This window comes from Phalacrocorax aristotelis, chromosome 2, assembly GCF_949628215.1.
Source record: "Phalacrocorax aristotelis chromosome 2, bGulAri2.1, whole genome shotgun sequence".
NCBI lineage: Eukaryota > Metazoa > Chordata > Aves > Suliformes > Phalacrocoracidae > Phalacrocorax > Phalacrocorax aristotelis.
In genome coordinates, this window is record NC_134277.1 from 18,232,807 (window position 1) to 18,247,015 (window position 14,209).

Here is a 14,209-nt window from a genome sequence, read left to right on the forward strand (position 1 = left end):
CTTGAGTTTTATGATTAAGCGTTCCAGTTAAATGTTGTGGTCAGCGTTTACTGTGCTTACTGTTCCCTTACAGGGATATTTATCTCAAGATTCTCGGCACATTTCCCTCCTTATACATAAGAAAGGTCAGAAAGAGAGTTTTATTAAGCTCCTCCTGTTCTGATTTGCATCATTCACTTGATATTCATATAACAGTGCAGGGAATTATTTTCCTGAATAGGGCTTTTGTTTTCATGCTTTGGCTGTCACCCAGTGGCAAAAGGCTAGATGGTACACAACTGTAAACATGGGTTGTGTGAACAGTTAGCCACATAGCATAAATGTATACATAAATGAAATCACTGTCATGACATATCTCACTAAAAATCAGCCTTTAGAGTAATGTATTAACCTAACAGATAGCAAACAGTAAATCAGCTGAGAAATTTAAATGCCAATAAATATAAATTGATATTTATAAAACCTCAGACATACTCTGGTACTCAGCACTATCACTTGTAGTACCCAGTATGGATAGCTTCATACTGGGATGTGGTCAGTATAAGCACCAAAAATAGCACAAGTTGTTGCTAAAATTGTGATGAACAAAGTCCATCTTGTTTTTAAGAAGGAGAGAGTACAGATTGTTTTGGACAAAATTTTATGGAGTTTGCAAAGACTGCACAAAGGGATCAAATGTCAAATTTGGTTCATATGAAAAAATTCTCTATTGAAGGTTCTCAACTTTTAAAATGTTTTTAAAAATATTTTAAAATATTAACAAGTAAACAAGATCTTAGATCAGGAGTAGAATATACTTTTTATTACTACAAAAAAAAGAAACATTACACAGAAATTATTATTATTATTAGCAGGACTGTGACATGTACCTGATGTATTGTGCTATTTAGACTTGTAGCATGAGAAGAGATAATGCTGCTATCTTTTCCCAAGGCATGATTCATCCAGGTGTTGATGAGTTTGATACCAATCCAGCAAAATACTTAAAAACAATGCTTAGTTAAAACATTGACACCAGTGCAACTACTCACATGTTTAAATGATTTGCCTAGTTGAGTGCTCCGCCTCTCACAGGGTTAAGAGATTAGATTCCTGCCCCCCCTCAGAAAAAAGGGACATCCATTCTTCTCCCTTCTTCTCCTCTCAGACGAGTAAAGCAGGAATTGAAATTGTAGCTCCTCATCCAAACTGCTGTTGTCTTTTTTGGTAAGTCACCAAAGACATGAAGGATACATAGTCTGTAGCATCACTTTGTTCCATTTACAGAATTTGGGACTAAAACGATAAGTAGTCTTGTTAGAAACTACTGTGGAGTTCATTCTGTTTCTGTAAAAATTTTCTGAAGTTCTTAACCAAAAGGACACATCTTAACAAGGATGTGGAGATATGCTGTAGCGGGTTGACCCTGGCTGGATGCCAGGTGCCCACCAAGACACTCCATCACTCCCCTCTTCAGCTGTACAGGGAAGAGAAAATATAATGAAAGGCTTATGGATCGAGATAAGGACAGGGAGAGATCACTCACCAGTTACCATCATGGGCAAAACAGATGCAACTTGGGGAAATTAATTTATTACCAAGCAAATCAGAGTAGGGTAATGAGAAATAAACCAAATCTTAAAACATCTTCCCCCTACCCTGTGCTTCTTCCCAAGCTCAGCTTCACTCCTGATTTTCTCTACCTCCTTCCCCACAAGCAGTGCAGGGTGATGGGGAGTGGGGGTTGCAGTCAGTTCATCACACATTGTCTCTGATGCTCCCTTCTCACTCTTCCCCTGCTCCAGCGTGGGGTCCCACCCACAGGAGACAGTCCTCCACGAACTTCTCCAACATAGGTCCTTCCTACAGGCTGCAGTTCTTGACAAACTGCTCCAGCATGGGTCCCCTCCACGGGGTGCAGTCCTTCAGGAACAGACTGCTCCAGTTTGGGTCCCCCACGGGGTCACAAGTCCTGCCAGCAAACCTGCTCCAGCATGGGCTCCTTTCTCCATGGGTCCACAGGTCCTGCCCGGAGCCTGCTCCAGCATGTGCTTCCTAGGGCATTGCAGCCTCCTTTGGGTGTATCTACCTGCTCTGGCGTGGGGTCCTGCACGGGCTGCAGGTGGATATCTGCTCCACTGTGGACCTTCCTGGGCTGCAGGGGTCAGCCTGCCTCACCGTGGTCTTCACAACGGGCTGCAGGGAAATCTGCTCCGGGGCCTGGTCCACCTCTTCCTCCTTTTTCTTCACTGCCCATGGTGTCTGCAGGGTTGTTTCTGTACATATTCTCACTCTTATGGCTGCTGTTGTCCTGCAGGGTTTTTTTTCCCCCGTCTTCTTAAATATGTTATCTCAGAGGCGCTGCCACCGTCACTGATGGCCTTGGTCTTGGGCTTGGGCTTGGCCTTGGCCAGCAGCGGGTCTGTCTGGAGCCAGCTGGCAGTGGCTCTGTTGGACGTGGGGGAAGCCTTTGCCAGCTTCTCGCAGAAGACACCCCTGTAGCCCCCCCACTACCAAAACCTTGCCACGCAAGCCCAATACATGTGCCAAGATTGTCTTCTAGAAAGAAGCAAAGCTAAGCCACTATTAGCCTATAAGTATATACCGATGATAAGAACTTCCTGTTGCAGTTTGATACTTAGCTGTTTCTGATCTTCCTGGTTCATCTGGCTGGATCCCTGTTACTGTATTTCTTAATCACTTATTCTGCAGAATGGCTTGACAGGTTCTAAGAGATCTGTTGTTCTCTGCTGTTAGCTTTTCTCTTGGCAAATTTGGCTGGCAGGTCTTAAGGCTTGTTTTCTTTGTTATCTGGTACAGGCAAGCACTGCTTAAAGAGCTACTGTTTTGGTTTGGGATTACAGAAATTCTGAAAACTATTATGATTTTTCTGGATTCTACTATCATTGACTTTCATATGTACTAGAAACCCAGAACAAAGAAGGAAAATTTAAAGGAAGTACCCTCGTAAGGATTGAGAATTTTAAGATACGTTCTTACATTTCATTAGCTGCAAGTGTGTTTAACACAGTGTGGATTAGAGACCAAACATTCAGTTGAGCAGTCTTCTATTTTGAATGTGGTTATGCTTGCAGCAGTAGTTATGTGGAAACCATACAGACCAAGAGTGGAGCTCATATAGTTTTTGTGAACGTTTTAAGGGTATGTAATTAAGAAGATGAGATTAATATAAGAAACAAAAAACTGAGAGCATTCTGTGAAATAGTGTAGTTAATTTTGGAGGGAAATATTGTACGTTTATCTTATGTTCTATGGAGGAAGCCTACACTGACAAAGATAGAAGACTAGTAGATCAGCATAGGTAAATATACAGCTTCTATATGTCTTTTATGTATTTTATCTCTGTTATGTTTCCTAGCTGACACTTTAACTTCTACAGCTACTGAGCAGAGGGTACAATAGTGTTACATTTCTGCACCAAGCCTTTACTTTTAGGCAACTTCAAGCAGTTAAGTGATTCTTATTGACTCTACTGAGCTATGTAAAATAAAGAACAGCAGCCAGCTTCTCTCACAGCAAAAAATAAGTTGACTTTTCTTAAAAAAGCATAACTACATGGCTGAACTTCCTTACTATTATGTGGATGGCATGAAGCTGTTCTCCATACTCATTCTGCTGCATGGCCACTGACAGAGATGTCGCTGCGCATCTTTTATGTACATTTGTCCTTTTGAGGAACTTTTTACAGGTTATTCTTTTTCTCTTACTAAAAACAGAGGACTATTGCATATTCTTTAACTGCCACTAGATTTTCATTTGGCCTTTTCATTTGAAAGCCTATAGACTTCATCTCTAGCATTCAAAACAGAGGTTTAGAAACTTATAAACTAAAATGTACAGTTATTTTAGCCAAAGAGATGGAGTTTGAGTCATTGGTATATAATACTATTTATCAAAGCAGTCCACAGCAACTAGTGAAAGTTTTAAGAAACATGGTAAATTGTGGTTTCAAAGAAGACAAGATTACATTCTGCCGGAATTAAACCCTGTAATCTTACCAGTGGGCACAATACAGAGTCAGTATAACTTTGTTTATTTGCATTTATATTTGTGGTCTGAATTGGCAGGCAATTAAACTAGACTTCTCAAAAGTTCTGGCAAATAACACTGTAACAGAAAAATATGATAGATATGACAAACAGATGTCTAGGCTATGTGTATGCATGTGTGTTTAAGCAATACGTGTTGAAGTTTCTACTGGAAATGTTCAATATTAAGTTTGAATTTGAAAGAGAAGTACTACTTCAGATTAACAGCTTTGCTAGTTTCAGATATTTAAAAAAAAAACAAACCAGAGAAAATTTCTAGAATTGTAACCCACATCTTGCACAGATATCTCATAATGTCAATGATGTAATGATATCTAGGTTTTTAAATGAAATAATGTGAGAAGTCTTTATTAAACAACTGCTGACTGTAAACAGCCAACAAAAGTGATTTTAAAAATATCCTGTTAAATTATCTGCACTGGTCAAATAGCAAACACCAATTTACTGTAACCTGAGATTTCCCAGAGGCTGTCCTAGATGCTCCAGTAATTTCTGAATGGGCTTGATTGCATTAAAATTGTCTGCCCATAAGCCATATTCTATATCCACCATATGTCAGCCGTTCTGTGTGGAAGCCAGGAAGACGTTTTGCTCATACACCTTGTAGTTGCCTTTTTGTAGGAGTGATGTCAGCTGCATACCCTTCACTTCTGCTCTAATCACCTGGCCAGCACAGGAGTGTGTGATAGGAGCGCCAGCTATTTCTAACTGCCAATACAACTACTTTTGGTTATTTTGAGGAGCAGAATAATTTACACCTTGCACTAAACTGTATCAGTGATCAAATAAGAATAGTCTACAAGAAGGCGTAGAGCTTTAAATCAGAAGAGGTGGCTGCTGGCCAACTTGGCCCAGGTCTATTGTGAGATGCCTCTCCTATGTTAAGGTATAGAGCAACAATAGTTCAGAATCTGGGCTTCTGTTTCTGAAATCTGCATATTTATATATTGTTATGTACTTACAGTGAAGCACCAGAAGGCAATTACCTGTAAAAAAACTTAAGTTTCTACTTTGAGTGACTTTCATGCCTGTTAAGATTTTGACTATTGATAGTGTTCTATACATTAGGCACATTATGTACAAGTAGTTCAGCTATTCTATGACGTACATATTATTTAGTTTAATGCCATCAAAGCTGAAATGTTCAAGATTGCAGGTCTATTTTCCCATCTCTTTCTTTGTTTATTTGTAAGGAAACCTAAATGTGTATTTTTGTCCACTTCAAAAAGGAATTTTCACATAGAAAGGAAACTAATGTCTAAGCACTTTTATAGAGGAAACATTTTTCAGGGCCATTTATTTTAGTGTTCCCTTTGCTTTTATAGCAGATATGCTCATTTAACACCCAGTTTCTTCATCTGCTACATTGTGCAGTGAAACCATAAAAAGGTATAAAATTGAACTGAGAAAGGATTTGTTTAGCAATGCTTTCTTTAATTGGCAAATGTATGTTCTCAGCAAGATGAAAATAAAATGGTTTCTGCTTGTATGGTGATTATACAACGATAATTCATCCAGGAGGAGAATTTAAGAGCATCTTTCTTGTATGTAGACTTCTTTTCATTTGAGCTGACCTAGTGTAACTGAGAGAAAGCAGTAATCAGTGATGAACAATGTCCTTTAGAGATTTGTTTTTTTTACCCGTACTGGTTTTTAGTTTGGTTTTATACATGGTGAATGGATGGAGGACTGAACTTCCAGATATTCTGAGCTGTTCTGTTGGGTGTAAGACAACTGGTCTTTAAGCAAAAGGCAAAACTCTTCTTTAGAAAGTGAACCATAGAGTGAGGCTAGTTTACCTTGAAAAACTGAAGACGACAAGAAAACTGAAAAGAAACTGAAAGTAAACTTTAAAGTGAAAAGGAAGCTTTCAAAAAAATGGAAAGGAAAGATAAATCAACCTAGAGGTTGTTTTTTTTAAGTGTGGTGGAAAAAGCTGAGCTCAGTGTTTGGCTTCTATCTCTTGATTTTTATATACTGGTTGGAGCTGGGTCATTTATATTTAGCCCCTCTTGGGAGGAAGTACCTCATGTTGGTAAATGGTCAGTACTCTGCTTGACTAGAAGAAAGATTCATGGGCTCTTTTTTAATTAATTCCAATATAGGAAAAAATTCCATGTGCTTTCCAAAATGACAGGAAAGTAATGTTAAAATCACTTAAAAGTGTTGGGAGTTTGGAGGGATTTAAAAGCTTATTTTGAAGCATTTACTTAAGTCATCCTTACTATGTTGAACATTATATATGTAATTTTGTAGTTTGTACTCATGCTGTTTTATTTTAATGCTTTAAGATTTATGAATTTGTCCTTTGAGGGTTTTCTTACAATTGATTTGGAATTCAGTATGTAAAATAAGCTGTATTAAAATTAACAGATCTTAAATAACTTTTAGTGTCTCAGTCAGAGCTTTGTGCAAAAAAGTATTATTTTGAAAACCATATTTGTTTAACCAGTTTGCATAAAAGTGATATAAATAAAATCCTTGGTTATTTTAGACAGAATTCATGTCCTTAATTATTTTTTCTGCTTCAGATGTTGGTAGAATTACATACAAAGCTGATTTTATAATTAGCTTAGAAATTTCCTGCAAACCTATATATTGTGAATACAAATGAGATGCTTTATGTGATTTTTTTTAAACACAATCTTTATTTAAATTTCTCTTGTATTTACAGTTAAAGATGTAGTCGAATTTTATACAATTGAATTTTTACTTTTGAGGTTAGAAAATGAAGGTATATTTGCTTTTCTTTATCTTCAGGTCATCTGCTTTGGGCTTAACTTATCTTTTTGAAAAAAAGGCATGTTGGTAAAGTCTATTAAGTTTTGTTTTACCTTCCTTTCAGTTTAAGGTATTCACTGCACCCTAATGTGAAGTTATGATCCCTAGCCTGATTGATATGTAAACATAACACAGATGGTGTAGAAATGATTCTGATGATAATTCATTTTTCAGCTATTCACAAAGATACTTTGATTACAGTGTGTTTAAGTAATTATAGTGTTCAGTGTTAGCCTTGTTGGTAAGGAATACATGGGAAACAAGTTACACGTTATTCGTGCTCAACAAAGGATGCACTGTGGTGTGACCACTTTAATTTCTAATGCTAGATTAGAAACATAGTATTTTAAAATATGTCATAGAGTAAGGTAAATACATTAAGCATAGACTGAATAAAAAGTTAAGTACATAGTTTTGGGCATAAATATTTGTTTTGGAAAGTATTTGTTACTATATGAAAGAAGCCAGTATGCTGGAATTCAGATTTCACTTTGCATGCAGATCATTAAAAAGTCACATGCTTGTTTTCATGGTTATATGAGTTCTGGTTATAATGTAGTTTACTTCATCTTCTATAAGCATTTTGAATGACAGTGCTGAGAAAAAAGTAAACAGCATTAATGATATTTAGTTAGAAAACATATTCCATCTTTACATCATTTGTTCACACCCATCTGCTATAGTAAGCAATGTTTACTGACTATGTTGATGGCAATTAGCTGACAATAAAACACAAGCACTTACATAAAGCAAAACAGTATGTTAAAGAAAATCTTACCAATATTTATTAAAGCAGTGTTCCAAACAAACTGATATAATTTAAAATTTAACATAGTCTACTTCATAATTATCTCTTTTTCTGGTCTGTTTCTGCAATAGGATAATTGACCGTCTAGATGGAGTTCGTTTGTTATGGTCATTGTTGAAAAATCCTAATCCAGATGTTCAAGCAAGTGCAGCTTGGGCCATTTGTCCTTGCATTGAAAATGCTAAGGTAAGAAAGTATTTAAAGTAGTAGTTTTATTATGTATAGTCTCATATACAATTTTTATATTTGGATGATTTCCAGCAATACTTTGCTACTTATACTTTCTTCATTTCATTCTGTTAACTGCTTAAAAAAATTGATGTATTCCCTTGTCAGAAGGGAATAGTCCTCCATCTAGCATTCATTTAGTATTCTATTTTGCCTTTACATTGTTTACGGTATTTGGAAAATATATTTTAATAGCTTATCAGGACCTAAACTTACTGTTCCCAAATAAAGCATGCCGAAAATCTGACAATGCTGAAAACAGAAAGCCTCTACTCACAGGCTATGAATAGCACAGGTAGTTGTAGTTGTTCTCCACTATGAGGTACTCCAGCTATGTTCTCAAGAGACCATCATTTGGTTTCAGAGCATATTTCAGACCCAGTGCCAATGTAATCCTTAGATTTTCTGCTCAGACTGCCAACAAAATGTGCCAGTTGTGAATAGTGGTTGTTGTGCAGGTCAGTTGTGCACAGAAGACTAAGCTATTCATTTATTTCATGTCAGTTTCAAAATAGAGATAAAATGGTAAGTCTAAGCTGTAAGTCATCTTCAGTGAATTCTTAACCACTGACCTATGGTAAAATAAATGGGGAAGGTTTTGTGTCCCATTAGAAGTTTCCTGGAATACTAAGTAGACTTTTATCCTTAATCCTTGTGCAGTAATATCTTCTGTTTCTGTTTACCTCCGTGTTTAATGCAGCTTTTGCATCTTCTCTCTGCTGTACCACAAATATACATCCTTCTACATATCATTTGAGGTCCTGGCTATGTAAAGAATGGAAATTCCCTCGAAGTGCTAGATATCCTTAGCATCCTTTGCAGGCTGTGTTTCCTTTTTGAATCTGAGCACTGTATGGTTGCTATTCATTTATATAGATGGATGTAGATACAGATGTATGGATGAAAGTATTGTGAGAACATTTTGTCTTGATTTTCATAACTCAAGTATTTTCTGTTTCTTCGCAATGATTTCTACAATGGCAGCTTGGTTGCCATTTTTCAAGCATGCTGGTTAATTATCTTTCCATCTTTTTTTAAACATACACTCCAGTGTAATAAAGCTTTTTGTTGCCTATTGGTGGGGTGAAAATGTGTCTCATCTGTCAAGATATGACTATACGTGCCTCTCTTGTGAACAATTTTGCTGTAACTGAATGTTATCTCAGAACTGAGGTAATGCTGGTTACGTGTAAGGCTCTGCAAACTATAGTGCCAGAGTAGAACTGCATGTTGCTAGAGCTTCCACTAAAAGCACTTTTTCAGAAACTAAGGGGTTAGAGGACAGCTACTGAAATTATAGACTACATGGATTTTTTTCTTGTTTGTTTTTTTTTCCCCCTGGGTATTTGATGAGTGTAAGCTATGTACATCCTTAGTGTAGCCATCCTCCTTTCATCTCTCTTGGCGGCCTGCCCAAATGCTAATCTGTGACCCCACAAAGAGTTCTTTGTGTGAGACCGAGGCAGAGTGGCACACTGAAACAAACCTACCAATAATACCCTTTCCTCTGACACTGAATGGAAAGAAATCTATATAAAGCAGTGATTATAGCCACACTGTGGAAATGTAGTAACCATTTCTATCTAAAAAATAATAATTTTTTTGTTCAAAGTTAATTATATTCAACAACTTATATGATCTTCCAAGAAGCACAGTTTGTTTTATGCAGCGCTTGCTTCAAAAGCAGTAACAAGTATATGACTTTAAAAGGGTTATGCGCATTCTGGCTTTTCCAAGCCTGTGCTTGGGACTGCAAACCGTGTTTCAAATAGCTGTGAGCTTGGAATCTGGATTTGTTTTCTTTTTGTGTTCTTTTGTGGGAGCTGTAGTGGTTCTCTTCTGTACTGTAGAGATTCACAGATGAAATAGAACTTGTCAATAGTATCAGAAACAAATTTTTATAACAATGTAGTGCAGCATCCATTTTTCTGCACAGCAGTTTTCTGTAAATACATCTTAAAGGTTATTTTATAATATTTATAAAATCTTAGAAGCTAATCTATCATACTGATAGGGCTGTTATTGTCATAGTATGTGAGTACATTATTATCTCTCCTGCACTTACTCTCACCGTAATCTGTTTAAGATAAGAAGTCTACCATTTCTGTTTTACCATTAGGGGGATAAGAGTCACAAAAGGCCAAAACTTGAATTCTCGTGGTATTTAGGTAGGTGCTAGCCAGTTTTGAGCTTTTGGGTCTAGCTAGGTTGCCTGCTGTTAGTCAGGAAGTTAATTGCAAAGGGAGCAGAATCCAAGTTCCCATAACACTAGGTAGTATCTGTCAACGGTTACATTACAGTAGCTGGTTCAGAGTACTTCCCATACAATAGAATTGTATCAATATGATACAGCTAAGTGAAATTGTTTGTTACAGCATTATGGTATAGGTCAGTGATATTTGGTCCATGACAGATCTAAGACTTTTTAAATAGAGGATGTAAATTGTACACTGTAGTACATAAACTGTTACAGCTCTGGCAGCAATAATATTGGATTGGTAACAGTCATCACTTCTGTATGCCAGCATTAGTTCTAAATAGTTGTAGCTTTAAGAACTTCTTGTAGAGTGAAGATCTTACAGGTAGGCTGGCAGTGATATAATTTGGGTGGTGCAACTCTCCTGAGAAAATTTGCACAGCACCTGTGAGTGCTACTTGTGAGTCTTAGGCAAATATTTCATGATTTTGGATAAATTGGTTCATACATTTCTTTAAAATATGACTTAAAGGAGACAAGAATGTAATTTATTCAAAAGGAATTATCTTAATAGAAGCAGATTCTTATTAATTAGTTCCTTACTTCCAAAAGGAAAAGTTACTACTGGAGGCACATTGGTAATGACAAAGTGTAAGTGCGCTGTCCAAAAAACACAGATGATTATGAAAAATGGCTAAGAAAAGTCTACTCAACTCTGTTGATGTTGGAACAGCAATATTTGGTTATGATGCTTCTTTGAAAAACAGTATTTATAGTGTTCTCCCAACATACATCAGCCCAAACAGAAAAATTTAGAGAAACTCTACAAAGATGTTATTTGGACTATTATAAAATTCATCCAAAAGGCATTGTGCCAATAAGAGGAACACTGCCAGCTTGAGTTTGTATGAAAATACCTCACAAAGTATTTCCTCACAGAGTAACCTTTAAATAGGATGTCTTGAAATTAAAAAAAAAAAAAGTTATAGAGGTTATTTTCCATCCTCATATTTAGTAGAGATTTGGGTGCAAACATTAGAATACAAATGGTAATGTCAGGCCTCATCGGTTCCTCTGTCCTTTGTCTGCTTGCATATCAGCTTTCAACTTTCAAAGCTTCAGTTTTAGCCTTTGTTATAGCTACAACTATAAAGGCTTTCTTAAAGAACTTCAGGAAGCCAGCTATATATGAAGTCTGTCAAAATAATTTAAGTACACAGTCTGAGACTGGGGATTTGAGGGAAGAGAGAGGGAAAGTTATTCTATTTTCTTAAAATGTACTTGTAAAATGACATCTCACACTTTTCTGATAAAGCATGATTTTTTTCACCAAAAAGTTATTGCACCCCTTTCAGCTCTCCAGTGGAATTTCATGGGTGTGATGAAGGATGATGAGCCATCTACAGTTGTCTGTGTATTTCCTACGTACAGGGAAAGAGAACATCCATGCTGGCCCCCCCAAAAAACCCCGAAATCAAAACTAAACCAGGTTTAAGAGGGAAAGGTATGAGACGGGTATGTCTGAAGGTCAAGTAGCCTTCACTCTTGCAGAAGTATTATATACTGAGGAAGTGACTTCTACTGGAGCCAGCAGTCTGGAGTTAACCTGTGGGTGGAAAATATGCTGCTGGTGGCCATGCTATTTAGGATTCTTACATAGATTTTGCTTGTTATGGAAATTTTAATGTAACCATATGTATAAAACCACAGAGAACATTTCTTTACTAGAAGTAACAAAGAAAGGTAGTTGAACTTGGAAAGTCTCCTGATATTTAACAAATAAAATTATTTGCTGTTTTAAATGAATTAAGATGCTTTGTTTACACATTTTACATGTGGTGTATAAAGATCAGTCATGCCCTATAATGCACACTCTTGTTCATTTGTTTTATATTTTAAAAATTTTACTTAAATAGTACCAATACATTTTTGTTTACTTACGATTCTTTTGTTAAGCCTATAATGTCAAAATTCCCTGCTTTAGTATGTACAGAATTTTCCAGTTTCTTTGTTTTCCTTGCTATGCTTCTTGCAATTCTTTACAGAAACCTTGGCAGTTCAGACTTAGTGCTGTTAATGCTCTCTTTCCATTTTCCTATTTGTTTTCTCTAGACATTATAATTTTTAACATAAATCACACCTACTTCTCTATACTCGATCTCATTTTTATGCAGTTTTTAATCCCTCTTATCTGGATGTAAACTTTCCAATTTTTAAGCATTTGTTATGTACTAAACTTCAAAAGAGTACTATAAGAGAGACAAAAAGGAATTTTTGGCTTGCCCCTCAGGCCTTCCAGAGCTCCAGGGTCCTTGTAGATTTAGGAATCCCAGCAAGTTAGACCTGCCTTGGTGAATCCATAGCTGGTTGCCATGCTTGCAGGCATGCATGCAGAACTAGCCTGTCTAATGATTCTTGACACAGGCTGCCTATAACTTTAGCGAATGAACTATCATGAGGAGTTTGGGCCTCCTATAGCTATGTTACCCTAGAGGACTGAATGGACTGCCATAAATTGCCCTGAGGTCCTTAATGTCTACAAATATAGGAGTCCAGTTCCTGTAAAACACACAACCTGAAAGCTGGGAATCAAAGGGAAGCAAAAACCGTAACCCACATCTCCCTCATTGGGGAGCCTCAGGTCCTAAGTTCCATGCAAAGCAGCTGCCCGAGAGCTTGGAGACGATAAGAAGCCAAAAAGCTTAGGATCTTCTGGAGACCGGGCTTTCCAGCTGTTTGGCAGCCCATCAGGCAAGAACTCAGGGGTTCTGTGAAAACCAGAAGCCAAGCAGCCTGGCAGGCTACTCACCAGCCATCTGGCTGACAAGAGAAAAGATGAAGAGGCACGTTGGTAATTTAGCCTGCCTTTCTGCCTGGTTTCTGTCAAAACTTTTCAAGAAGTCGTTGTGTTCTTATGGAAGGTTTTGGTTCCATTCCACTAGCATTTTCTGATGGAATACTGTTCCACTGGAAAATATTTGACCAACTTTCCTTGTAACTTAGTTTATAATAGCTATGCATGCTAGTCAACAGCTTGTCATGTAGTTTCTGTACTTTTAAATTAGACTTGCTAATTGGATTTTTTAAATCTGTAAGTTTAAACCCCACCGTCCTCACATTTTTTCTTTTTCATCTCTTTGTTTTTCCTTCTTGTCCATCTCACTTTTTTCCTCTCTTTGCCCTCTCACTTGCCACATGGGACTTCCACAGATTTTAAGGCAAGAAAAGAGCACAGGGATCATTGTGTCTGATTTGCTCCGTAATGTAAACCAGAAAATTTCAAGCAATCATTTTATCTAGTGCAGAAGCTTTTGATTGAACTATAACATATTTTATACTTCATGCTTGTTGTTCACATTCTGAGTGGTCTGTAATGGTAAGTGGTACAATATGATATGAATGCCTTCTCATATACCACTCCAACTTATGGAACCATGCCAGAGTTGAAAAGACACAAGCAATAATTGTTAGAACAATTTATTAGCTTGTGTTGTCGCTGCATTGATTGTTTACCCAGACTGTCCTCAGAACATTCCAACATTGCTGTCTTGCATCTCCACACTATTAAACTACATATTAGTGATGACTATCTTCTAAACATATGCATAATTATAAGAAGTTTGCTTAGACACTTATTTGGATTCAATTCAATCCAAACCCAATGGAAACAATGTTTAGTTTTTCCAGTTATTCAATGTTATCTGTTTCTCATACTTCCATTATTAAAATGCTTTTCAAAACAATCTAAAGCAAATCATGACATTTTCTCTACTGTGGCCTCAGAGGACTTTCATGTTAGTAGTTTCACTGCTTCTGTGAAAAAAATTAGGGTTTTGGCGTTTAGGCAGGACTGAACTTCAGTGAGAGTTGTGAGGAGGGGGAGGAAGAGTAGGTGTAGTCCACCAGGCTGAAAAGTAAGGAAAACAGTAGACAAAAGGACTACTAGAAGTTGCATGAGAGACTATGTAGCCTTTTTTTCCCCCACCATCTTTTAAAGAACATGCATTGCATGCTTTTTTGGGCTGGGTGCTTGGCTAATGGACTTTGCTTTTGTCTCTTTAAACTATCAATAGCAATAGACTTGCCAAGTATTTAACTATGCAATGATCAAATCCCTGAAGAGCCAGGAGTAAGGAATTCTGCTCT

At 37.0% G+C, this 14,209-nt stretch overlaps 1 protein-coding gene across 1 annotated transcript in view; it reads left to right on the plus strand.

The window, feature by feature from the left end:
- ODAD2 (outer dynein arm docking complex subunit 2) overlaps positions 1-14,209 on the plus strand; it is a 94,726-nt gene that overhangs the window by 44,598 nt on the left and 35,919 nt on the right. Inside the window, exon 16 of the mRNA XM_075082581.1 lies at positions 7,710-7,824. Within this exon, the coding sequence (XP_074938682.1) occupies positions 7,710-7,824 (115 nt within the window). The remainder of the gene's footprint in view (positions 1-7,709; positions 7,825-14,209) is intronic.